Here is a 12,345-nt window from a genome sequence, read left to right on the forward strand (position 1 = left end):
CAGCCTTTCAATCACAGCCGTTCCCTGTGAAACCCTAGGTAGCCATACCTTTATCCCTCTGCCATAACCCAAAAATCAGCCAGCCGTCGTCCCATCAGCCGCCTCTATCGCCTTAGTACAAATCCGTGGGCCGCCACTGCCATTGTCCATCCTCAGGCTACTGTCGCTCAATATTGGCTACTGTCGCCGCCTCTCTATCGGCCACCAACGCTCATATTTGCCCCATCTCTGCGCCGCCCCGTCAGATTTGACCATTGTTTGCCCTTAGGCTGTGTCGCTCAACATCGGCCGCCGCAACACCCAGATCTGGGTATCAACGAAGACTAGTTCTGAGTGTGTCAGCAGGTGAGGACGTCGCCTCCCTAAACTGGCCTCTGTCATTAGATCCGTGGGCCGCCCCTGACCAAGATCCATCCCCAAGCAACCCCTACGAGACCGCTAAAATCCTAACCGTGACGGAGCATGGTTGTCTAGGGGTGAATGCACCCACGGCTAATATTGTTGCTGCCGCTGAGCACGAGATTACGCTTCTGACAGCCATGGCTTAGAACATTACGCAGGCTGATGCATCTATAAAAGCTGTCAAGTGGGAGTGAAGTAAATATGTTGGAGTTTCCCTTGTTGGTAAAACACTTGCTGTAACTAATTGGACAACTAGTCTCCCAAGCTTCTCAGAAAGTTCAAGAAATGATTTTAGTTCTGTCAAAAACTCAGAAGGATCCTTTAGAAAAGAGCAGCTCGATCAAATCCTGCGACTGCTACAGTCTAATCTAATACTTGGTACACCTAATTGTTCTTTGGCCCATTCAGGTAGAACTCCTTTAGCCCTATCAAGTTCCTTAAAATTTGCTCCATGGATCATTGAGTCAGGGGCATTTGATCATATGACCAGCTTGTCTAATCTATTTAATTCATATACTTCTTGTTCAAGTAGTGAAAAAATAAGAATAGCAGACGACGATTTTCCTCATATTACTGGTAAAGGCCTCATTAAAATCTCTAAAAGTATTGATCTTCGTCAGTACTTCATGTTCCTAAACTTGCTTGTAATCTTTTGTCTGTCAGTAAACTCTCAAAAGATTTTAATTGTCGTATTACCTTTGATTCTTATTGCCTATTTCAAGACCAGAACTCGGGGAAGACAATTGACAGTGCTAGAGAGATAAACGGGATTTACTACTTCAATGGGGATTTCTTCGATAATAAAAAAGCTCACGGATTGAGTGGTAAGAGTTCAATTTCTGTCTCTAATCCAATAATGCAATGGCATCTTAGGCTAGGCCATCCTAGCTTTCCTTATTTAAGACACTTGTTTCCTAAATTGTATAAAGGAGTGGATTGTTCTATGTTTCAATGTGAAAGTTGCTATTTGTCTAAAGATCATCGTGTTGAATTTGTTTCCAAACCTTACCGTTCTTCTAAACCATTTTATTTGATTCACAGTGATGTTTGGGGACCCTCAAAAGTTATCACTTTATCTAGTAAAAGATGGTTTGTAACTTTTATCGATAATCATATTAGACTATGTTGGGTTTACTTGCTTAACAAAAAATCTGAAGTAGCAAGAATTTTCAAAGATTTCTTTTACATGATTGAAGCCCAATTTAAAACAAAAATTTGTGTTCTTCGTTTTGATAATGGAACAGAGTATTTCAATGAACGTTTAGGGGAATTTTTGAAAGAAAAAGGTATTTTACATCAATCAACTTATCGTGAAACTCCTTAGCAGAATGGTATCGCTAAATCTAAAAATAGGCATTTACTTGAGGTAAGTAGGCTATTATATTTTCTACGAATGTTCCAAAATACCTCTAGGGGGATGCTGTTTTAACTGCTTGCTATCTAATCAATAGAATGCCAACTTGGGTCTTAAATTTTGAGACACCTTTAATTCTCTAAAAAAACATTTTCCTCTGTGCTGGTTGTACTTCGAACTACCTTTTAAAATTTTTGGATGCACATGCTTTGTTTACATTCCACAAATTTTTCGATCCAAACCGGATCTAAAGACTGGAAAATATGTTTTTGTTGGTTATGCCCCAAATAAAAAAGGGTACAAGTGCTTTAATTCTTTGATAAAAAAAAACTCACATAAGCATGGATGTGTCTTTCATCAAGAATCGACCTTATTTACCAAAAATCATCTTCAAGGAGAGAATAATGTAGTAGAAGATATTTTTTTTGGAAATTTCTAAACCCCTTCCAAACATGATTGATATGATTGACACTCCACTCCACTTTGATAAACAATCCAAGAAAACTGGTGCCCCAAATAATAAAGAACATGATGTGTCTAGTTCATAGGTGCCAAGCATAATGGAGTCGCAACCAGGGGGAGAATTACTACAAATGGATCAACGCAATCCGAAACCTGAGCTTCAGTTTAATATCTGAAGAAAATTTCAGAGAAATTCTATTGATCCGAATATCCCTCTAATAACTGAACAATTGGCATCTTCAAATGATGGCCATTCTTTCACTCAGTTTAATTCTAAACTTACTTCTTCAAATTCTCCCTCATTTGATTTCTCTGATCTTGATGTCCCCATTGCCATTAGAAAAGGAGTAAGATCTTGTACTAAACATCCTATCGCCAAATATCTGTTATACCAAAAACTGTTCAATAGCCACAAGGCATTTCTTTCAAATATTTCTAACTTGTATGTACCAAGAACAATTCAGGATGCCCTAGGTGATCCTGATTGGAAGTTAGCAGTAAAGGAGGAGATGAATGCTCTTGAAAAGAACGGGACTTGGGAGATTGTGGAGCTACTGAGAGGAAAAGACAACTGTAGGTTGTAAATAGGTCTTCATTGTAAAATGTAAGACAGATGGGAGCATAGAGAGGTACAAGGCAAGACTTGTTGCCAAGGGGTTCACCCAAACATATGGCATCGACTATCAAGAGACCTTTGCTCCAGTGGAAAAGATAAACTATATTCGAGTCCTCCTCTCTCTCACAATGAATTTTGATTGGCCTTTACACCAATTTGATGTAAAGAATGCCTTCCTAAATGACGATTTGGAGGAAGAAGTGTTTACGGACCTCCCACCTGGATTTGAGAAGAGCCTTGACACTAAGGTATGCAATCTAAAAAAATCCTTGTATGGTCTAAAACAGTCCCCAAGAGTGTGGTTTGAAAGGTTTGGAAAGGCGGTGAAAAACTATGGTTATATTCAGAGCCAAACGGACCACACAATGTTCTTTAAGCACTCTAGTGACGGTAAGAGGGCTATTTTAACTGTTTATGTGGATGATATAATAATGATTGGTGATGACGGGAGAGAGATTGAAGAGCTTAAGAGGAAACTAACACATGAGTTTGAGATTAAGGACTTGGGACCCCTAAAGTATTTCCTTGGGATGGAATTTGCGAGATTGAAGGAGGAAATCTTTGTCAACCAACGTAAGTATGTCCTGGATTTACTCAATGAAACAGGAATGCTTGGGTGTAAGATAGCTGAAACTCTCATCGAACCTAACTTGAAGTTACAACCTGTTGAGCCCAAAGATGCGGTAGAAAGGGAGAAATTTCAAAGACTTGTGGACAGACTCTTCTATCTATCCCACACTCGACTTGATATAGCATTTTCAGTAAGTGTAGTAAGTTAATTTATGCACTCACCAGGTTCACAACATTTTAAAGCTACCTACAAAAGTCTAAGGTACCTAAAGGGAACTCCTGGAAAAGGTTTGCTCTTCAAAAAAGGAGGACATCTTCACATAGAGGTTTATAGAGACGTAGATTGGGTAAACAGTGTTACTGATAGAAGATTTACATTGGGGTATTACACCTTTGTGGGAGGTAGAAGTAGCCAGAAACAAAACGTGGTAGTCAAAAGTAGTGTTGAAGTTGAATTTCGTTTAGTCACCCACAAGATTTGTGAAAGTGGATAAAGAGGTTACTAGAAGACTTAAGGGTCTTCGAATCCTTACTGGCTAAGGTTTATTGTGATAATAAAGCTGCAATTTCCATTGCCCATAATGTGGTACTATATGACAGTACTAAGCATACAGAGGTGGATAAACACTTCACTAAGGAGGAAATTGATAATGGGGTAATTTGTATGCCCTACATTCCAACAGTTGATTAAGTTGCTGATATTCTTACAAAAGGTACACAAAAAATAGTTTGAAAAATTAGTGAGCAAGCTTGCTATGGAAAATATCTTCAAGCAAGATTGAGGGGGAATGTAGAAATATCTCTAATTTATGTAATTGATTTCCCAAATCACCTCCTTGATTGATAGAGTATATGTTAGGAATATTCTGTATATTCTTTCCGTTTTTTTTTATACTTTCCTATTATGTTGTACTCTTCCTCTATAAGAAGAAAGAGGAATAAGTGTATTATGAATATACAAAAAACAGAGAAAGTTATTTCTCCATCTCTTTTAGTTTATAACATTGTCTAGTTGGTTATTGATGGCATTGAGGTGGTTGGAAAGAAGAAAAATTCCACGGGCATATTAGTTTCTGTGTGAGATTATATAGTGAGGAAAATTGGTCATGATGTGGTTGTAAAGTTATGAGTGAGGATCATAGGGCTCTTGGCTAGAAAGACCTTTCTTGGAAGAGGTGGTTCTAAGGACACTTCCTAGCATGCAGGATGTCAAGTTGTTGTGTCCCAATAGGTTTAGCTTGGTGTTTTTAGCATTGGTATGGCGTTTATTAAGTTGGATGGTTTGGACTTCTTATAGGCTCTTCACGAGCTTAGTTTATTTGAGAAGAAGGTTGGATGCATCATTTATTGCCCTTTTCATCAAAGTTGGAGTGGATGAGGGGTTGAAGAACTTTAGGTCTATGTTACACGAATTTGCATTTTCAAGCATTGTACTAGTGTCAACATGACATGACATTGGTATTGGTATGGGATGTGTCGAACTCTGCATTTTTAGGCTTGTGTTTGTTGTGTTCTTAATACAATAATTAATTTATAATGCGGGAAGAGTGATCTTGATAATCTAGGGGCAATGATGATCAGGAGAATGAGTAACGATGATCAGGAGACTGGGTAACAATGATTAGGAGACTAGGTAACAATGATTAGGTGGCCTGTAGGTCTAAATGCAAATGATCTGAAGAGTCTTGTGGATGGCTAGATGCCTTGGTGAATGAGTGGCTTGCTAATGAACGAATGATCTCTGATGACTGGGTGACTTGCTGATGAATGAGTGGTCGGCTGATGACCGGGTGACTTGTCGATGAACGAGTGCCTTGTCAATAACCGAGTGACCTACCGATGAATGGGTGCCTTGTCAATAACCAAGTGACCTACTGAGATGAACAACCGATTAGGGGCGTAGGTGGATGTCCTTGTGCAAACCCTTCGATGCTTAAGTTTATCTTTGAGTGCTTCCTTGTTGTTGGGCTACTTGTGGGACAACGAGTCTTATATTTTCTCATTGTTGGGCTCCTCGCGAGACAACGAGCTTATCTTTCCTCGCTGTTAGGCTATTCACGGGACAATAGGTATTATACTTGTTGCCAGGCTATACGCGGGACATCAGGATTTATTTTTCCTCATTGTCGAGCTACTCGTAGGACAATGGGTGTTATACTTCCTCGTTGTTGGGCTATTCGTGGGACAAGGGACTTATCTTTCCTCGTTGTCAGGCTATTCGCGAGACAACAGGCCTTTACACTTCCTCGTTGTTGGGCTACTTGCAGGACAACAGGTGTTATACTTCCTCATTGTCGGGTTACTCGCATGACAATAGGCTCTTTCATGAGGAGGGGACTCATGTCATGAGGTAGGAATTCATGCCGTTCTCATGCCTCATATGCTTTTGGTTCTAGGGTTGTGTTCATTTTCCTGTGTGACAAGTTAGAATCTCGTAGAATATATAAAATTTTTCAATAAATTATTTAAAACTTTTATTGCTTATGCTTCACTTTTCCTTAGAAAAGGGGGGACACGCCGCTCCTTGGTCCTGAGTGGATGATGGGCGAGCATTATGCCCGCTCCCTAGTTCTTTGTTGGCGATGTACTCGCGTTTTTGATTTTTAAATGATTCTCACTTAGAATTTTGGTTGTTGAACCATTCTCACGCTCTTGCGCTTCAGTTTTAGGTACTGAATATTGAGCTCTAGATCGTTCTCGCATATCCCACACTTTGGTACTAGGCTTTGATTGTTTACTGGAGCTTTGACCCCTTTTTAGTGCATTCATTGTCCAGAAAAACAAATTCACAAGGAGGGCATGTCATGCATAAAATTCTAAGATTTATAATCTTGCCCACGATACTTCCTTGAAGCGTTCATACGCATTCTGAATTCTTTCGAGGGCTCTTGGTCTTCAGGCTGTGTTACATGTTTCTTGGAAGAGTCTCTTCTCTGTTATTACTCTTCCCACCTTGAATTATGCCCTTGGCCTCCATGGCTGTTTGTAGGTTCTTCCGCCCATGCTCCTGTGTCCATGAATTCCACCAGTTCTCCGTCCTGGACCAATGCCTATATCTGATTTTTCAAGTCTTGGCATTTGTTGGTTGAGTGGCCACGAGTACTGTGTTATTGGCAGAAGGTGTCCCTTTTCTTTTCCGTAGGTTTGTCAGTCTTCTTGGGGAATTTAATAAGAGTCGTTCCTTCTCATTGTGATTGTTTTCTCCCAGCCTCTTATTGGTTGGGCTATCACCAGTCATGCCTCTCACCCTTCATGCCTTTCACCAGTCGTGCCTCTTACCAGTTGCACATTTAGCCTCACCTCTCACTGGCTGTGAATCTCACCGTCCATCATTCTCATCGGTTGCATCCTCTCAACCAGTCATTCTCCTAGTCGCCCAAGACAGGTCACACCCTTTCAGATCCTGATAGCACGACACACGAATCAAAGTTTACGCTCCTCCTTTCCTTCACTAGCCAACACCACCTTCGTCTCCTCCTCCAGTCAGCATGCAACCTTTGATTGTGCAACTTCTAGGCGCTATTGTTACTGTTTCCTCTAGCCAGATGTATTGTCCATCATGATATCTACATTGGTGTGCAGTGTTACTTCATCTACCTGGGCACTTTCATGAGTTGGTATCTAAACTCAAGTTAGCTATCCTCTTAGCTTCTTGAGTTTTGACAGGGGATGTTAGAATCTATTGGGAAAATTGTGAGAATATTTTATAGATCTTTTATATATTCTTTGTAATCTCTCTATTGTTTATTACCTTTTTAGGCTAGTCAAAGACCTTATATATACCCATTGTTTATGTTATATAGAATAATAGAAGAATGCAATATTCTTTCACTGTAACAGCAGCAGCAAATTATAAGATTAACAGTTCCATGATTAGAAAATCTGAGATAATAATGTTCACATATAGGTCAGAGGAGAACAAATGTATAATGTCTGAAATGATTGGAAGCTATGTTATACAGGAGGGGTTGCATTGACGGTGCCAATTAGAGCGAAGCAAAACAATATGGCGGAGCAATATCTTTACTTTGGCTAATTTACAAGTTAAAGTAAAATAAGTAAAGAAAAACAAAGGACTAGGATGTGTTGGAAGTGGATTTAATCAGATTGAGTTTGGCTGCTACAATATTATGTGGTAGAACTTCTTGTCTTACTCAATGGTGGGTTTGCCCAGTGTATTTTCTCGACTAAGTGTTATCTTTTTATTTGTGGTGAGTGAAGCTATCTTCTTAGATATTTGCTGCTACTTTTGCTGCTATTATTCTTGTCAGTGAAGCTGTGGGGGTGAATGACGGGTTGTAATACAAAGTTTAATGTATATAAATTTTTCTTCTCTTTCTTTCTTTCTTTCTTTTTTTTTTTTTTTCCATTCCGTTCTCTCTTCCTTCATTTTCTCATCTACCCTAACCAGGGAAGTGAGTAAAACATTCCTCCTTCCCCAAAAGAAAAAAAAGTTCACTTATTTTTTTTTGCTCATCTAATGGTTTCTTCTATGGAACACACAAATAGCTGCTAACAGTTGGAACTTTTTGTGAACAGAAAGAGGATGTTCATCATTCTATCATATCTGACCTTCAGAATGGGAACCCAGAAACAAGGAGGCGATTGGCTGTATACTGTCTGAAGGTGCTCATATTATTTCATATTTTTAAATAATTTAATACATGTTTTCTTTTAATGGAAGAGTGAGGATGGGCTTGGTTCGCTCTGGTAATTAGAAACTTCTAAGTCTGGCCTTACAGGCCGAGTGGCTAAGTTGCTTTATGTAACTTGATGCCATGGGCTCAAGGCCCCTTAATCTTGCTGAAAGTTTAATGGAGAAAAGAAATGAAAGAAGTAAAGAAAGTAGAAAGTATTCATTAGGTTGCATTTGACAAAGTTAAGATGGTATATATGATTAAATTGTTGATAAAAGCCCATGTTTCTGGTGTTTTAAGGGCTCATATCCTTGCATTTAGAATGTTTTACTCAGGTATGGGATTATCTTCTCTCAAATGGAGTTGTTTCTAACAGCAGGATGAATATAACTTTCTTTTGGCCAAGGCTAAATCACTCATCTATATAATTTATCATCATCACATTCTCCAACTAACCTTCAACATCGCCACAGGGTGAAGTGAATAGTTAGTTTTTGGACACCAGAGTTGTACTGTACCCATTGAAATGGATCTTTGAACTTTTTATGTTGCTGGATAATGTTAAATGTCTAATCTGCAACTAACTTGATGCCCATAACTTTTGTAGTTCCTACAGAAAAAAATAAAAAATAAAAATAAAGTAAAAACTGTTTCTTAAAAGTATGCATCTAAGGTAATAGTTGTAGTGTTTTATACTCAAATCTTGTATGGTTTGTTTAGGTGTTTATTTAAATGTTTGATCCTCGTGTGGAATGAAAGAGCTTTATTACATCAATTGCACATCTTATAACAAACTAAGGGTTCATTTGGCATTACTGTGAAATTTCTGTTGTTGGAAAAATCACTTTCATAAAAAGTACTTTTACAGTAATCACTTCTAAAATAATCAGTTTAGTGCTTGGCCAAATTATCTGAAGAAACTTTTAATGTTGTTATATGCTGTTGAGAATTCATAATAGTTTGATTGTTTTAGGTGCTGCATGTATTGGTTGTACCTTGTACCTAGCTTAGATAACTTGTTCATAGCAGTTACAGTAGTTTAGTATAATTATCTGCAACCCTAGTTCAGTATAATTGAATTAGTTTTTCCTTCCAATCTCTCTTTTCCCTCTCCTCTTTTCTCTCAGTTCTGTATATCATTTCACATGGTGTCAGAGCCAATTGAGAGGTGAATCTGGAGAATTGGAGCAGATTTGATGTAAGTCAAACATCAAATCTTTTCTAGGTTAAGTTGTGATCTGCTGTGATCTGGATCTGGTGACCTAGTCTCCACATTGCGATCTGGTTGCTTCCTGTGATCTGTGATCTGGTTGATTCCCTAGATCGTGAGGTTCTTCTGTGATCTGAAGACTGACCTGTTGTGATCTCAGCTAGGGTTTGATCTGGTTCTGGAGGTTTGGACTGGTATTGGATTGTTGCTGTTGATCTGTTGAAAGCTAGGGTTTGTCAACCAGATCTATCTTTCGTGTGTCAGATCCTGAAGCTGACAGTAGGGAATTCTCTCTGTTTTAGAGAGAATCTCACAGAAACTAAGAGAGAGAATGAGTCGAGAATTTGGGGGGAAAGTTAGAGAGAATTTGAGAGAGAATGAGAGAGAATTGAGAGGGAAATAACATTGATTCAATTATCAAAAGTGAGTACAATTGGGCTGAGGCAGGGTAGTTATACTGCCCAGCTGGAAATAGGCGCCAAAATGGTTGCCTAAAATCCTTTCTAGAACCAGCCACTTGCCTCCCGACTTGTAGGCGTTAGTTAGCTTGCTACACATGTTATCAGCGAGCTAAACTCCCCTTCTAATCAACAAAAACGGAAAAGCTACTATTTATTACAATATTCCTCATGTAGCCGCTAGGTACGTGACATCTTCTCCCCCCCTTCAAACATTTCTTGTCTTCAAGAAATGTGCAGTAGGTTGGCTGTGGTGGGAAACTGCTTCAGTAAATCTGGGAAGTACTCCCATGTGTTGTTATCTGAGTGTAGGGAAGACCATTTGACCAACACTTGGATGATAGGGGCCCCTTGCTTGTAGATGACATGCCTGTCCAATATAACCATAGGAATTGTTGGCTTTGCTTCTTCCTGGAGACTAGATGGAAAGGAAGGATTGGCGGCCTGTGACCCCACACTCTTCTTGAGGAGAGAGACATGGAATACCGGATGCATTCGGGCTCCCTCCGGTAGTTGTAGTTTGTAGGCTACTGGCCCTACCTTAGTTAGTACTGGAAATGGGTCATAAAATTTGGGGCTTAACTTGGAGACTAGTTGGCGAGAGATAGTCTTAAGGTGTTGATGGCTGAGTTTCAAGTACACCTCCTCTCCTTCTGAGAATTCCCTCTCGCTTCTCTTTCTGTTGGCCATTTGTTTCATTCTGTTTTGAGCCTTGGATAATTCTGCTTTCAGTAGCTGCAGGATTTCTTGTCGTTGTTGCATGTAGGCCTCCACTGCGGCAACTGTTGTTGGTTCTTCCACTGCTGGTAACAATGCTGGCTTATAGCCATATAATGCCTCAAAAGGAGTCATATGTGATGGCATGAATTGTACCACCATTGGGCCACGACCAACCACTTGTGCCACTCTCTTTGCTTAAGGAAACAGAGGCACCTTAGATAGGACTCAAGACATTGGTTCACTCGTTCAATTTGTTCATCCGTTTGAGGATGGTAAGCCGTTGACATATGTAGCTTAGTGCCCAGGCATTTCATTAACTTCTTCCAAAATAAGCTAGTGAAGATCTTGTCCCTGTCGGACACAATAGACTGTGGCACGTCGTGTAACCTCACCACGTTATCCAAAAACGTTCTTGCAACTTCTTGGGCTATGAATGGGTGTGACAAACCAAGGAAATGACTGAATTTGGTAAATCTGTCAACTCCATCTGCTTCGCACGCGTACCGTCGGCCATCACCTCTACCAGGTTGCTGCCTCTGATACCAAGTGTTAGGTACTGGTTTGACAATATGGATTCTTCCATAAATTGGGAGGAACGGGCAGAGTCGGGAAAGGATTGAGGAGGAGAAATAGGGAGAAATTAGAGAATAGAGCTAGCGAAGAGAGAATTGAGAAATGAGAGGGAAAGGAATTTGTAGATTAATCCTCACATAATTCCTCATCCTCGACTTATCTGGTATTTATAGAGGAGTTACAAGAATTGGCATGGCAGTTAGAGAATCTGCCCGTGCGTGTGCCTTAAGGAATTTGAATTATCCTTACACTGTTTTATTACATCAATGCCACTACTCACCTCTAATTACAATTATACCCTTGGTCTATGATAGTCTTTCAATAAGCTTGGTCATTTCATGAAAGCAGGATTAGAGGCAATATGAAGAACTGTTTGCTTGTCACACATAAGCTGCATAGAATGGCAGGTCAACGATGAGATTTAAGAAACAAAAGTTTCTGTGACTGAGGAGATCGATGGTTGCGGCAGCAGCAATGCTGCTCTTGCTCTTTGTTGGGGATGAGAAATAGGATTTGAGAAAGAAAAGGGATTGAAGAATCAAAGGTTAAATGAGAGGATAATTGTTGTAATTTTAAATATTTATTGAGGTTAATTGTGTCAAATAATAATTTTACTTTTTGCATCTGCTTTTGCTGTACAGCAGAAGCTCCAAATTCCTGCTTCTGCTGTACAGCAGAAAAAGCACTTTTCTTCTTTGTGACCACATGGCAAACAGGCACTAAAGCTGGTAATTCTTTTGCAGGATGCCTATCTCCCACAACGGCTTTTGGACAAATTGATGTTCATTTATAATTATGTGGAGATGGCTCGTGTCACAGGTGTCCCTATCTCTTTTCTTCTTTCCAGAGGACAGAGTATTAAGGTTATGTTATTTTCAAATTTTAACTTGATGGAAGTTGTGGAATTGATTTTTATTCTGAAAAATAATGTTGACAACTATTACCTTTAGGTGCTTTCTCAACTTCTTAGAAAGGCAAGACAAAAGAATCTTGTTATTCCAAATGTGAAACAGGCTGGATCTGAACAAGGAACTTATGAAGGTGCCACTGTAAGTTTATTCTTTGCTGTTCCTCAATTGAATTGTCGAAGTAATCTCTTCTTTGGGGAACCAAACTTATAGTGAATTGGATTAACAATATGAGCTAAGAAACACGGCAACTTGTATGTGGCACTACCTTGTGCTATATGATGTGGGATATTCATCTTGACTTGTCCTATAACTATTTTTAAACCTGTTAGAACTGGTAAAGTTTGTAGACATGGTGACACTCATCCTAATATTTAGACAAAAACAAAAACAGATTGCAATTTTGTAGAAAATGAATTGGGGCATTGCACTAAA

At 39.3% G+C, this 12,345-nt stretch overlaps 1 protein-coding gene across 1 annotated transcript in view; it reads left to right on the plus strand.

Moving 5' to 3' along the window:
- Positions 1-12,345, plus strand: part of LOC127799508 (DNA polymerase delta catalytic subunit) — a 118,130-nt gene that overhangs the window by 36,530 nt on the left and 69,255 nt on the right. The window contains exons 12-14 of the mRNA XM_052333593.1: positions 7,944-8,030; positions 11,746-11,865; positions 11,953-12,051. Of these exons, the coding sequence (XP_052189553.1) occupies positions 7,944-8,030; positions 11,746-11,865; positions 11,953-12,051 (306 nt within the window). The remainder of the gene's footprint in view (positions 1-7,943; positions 8,031-11,745; positions 11,866-11,952; positions 12,052-12,345) is intronic.

Source organism: Diospyros lotus, chromosome 4 (genome assembly GCF_014633365.1).
Source record: "Diospyros lotus cultivar Yz01 chromosome 4, ASM1463336v1, whole genome shotgun sequence".
In the NCBI taxonomy this organism is placed as follows: Eukaryota; Viridiplantae; Streptophyta; class Magnoliopsida; order Ericales; family Ebenaceae; genus Diospyros; species Diospyros lotus.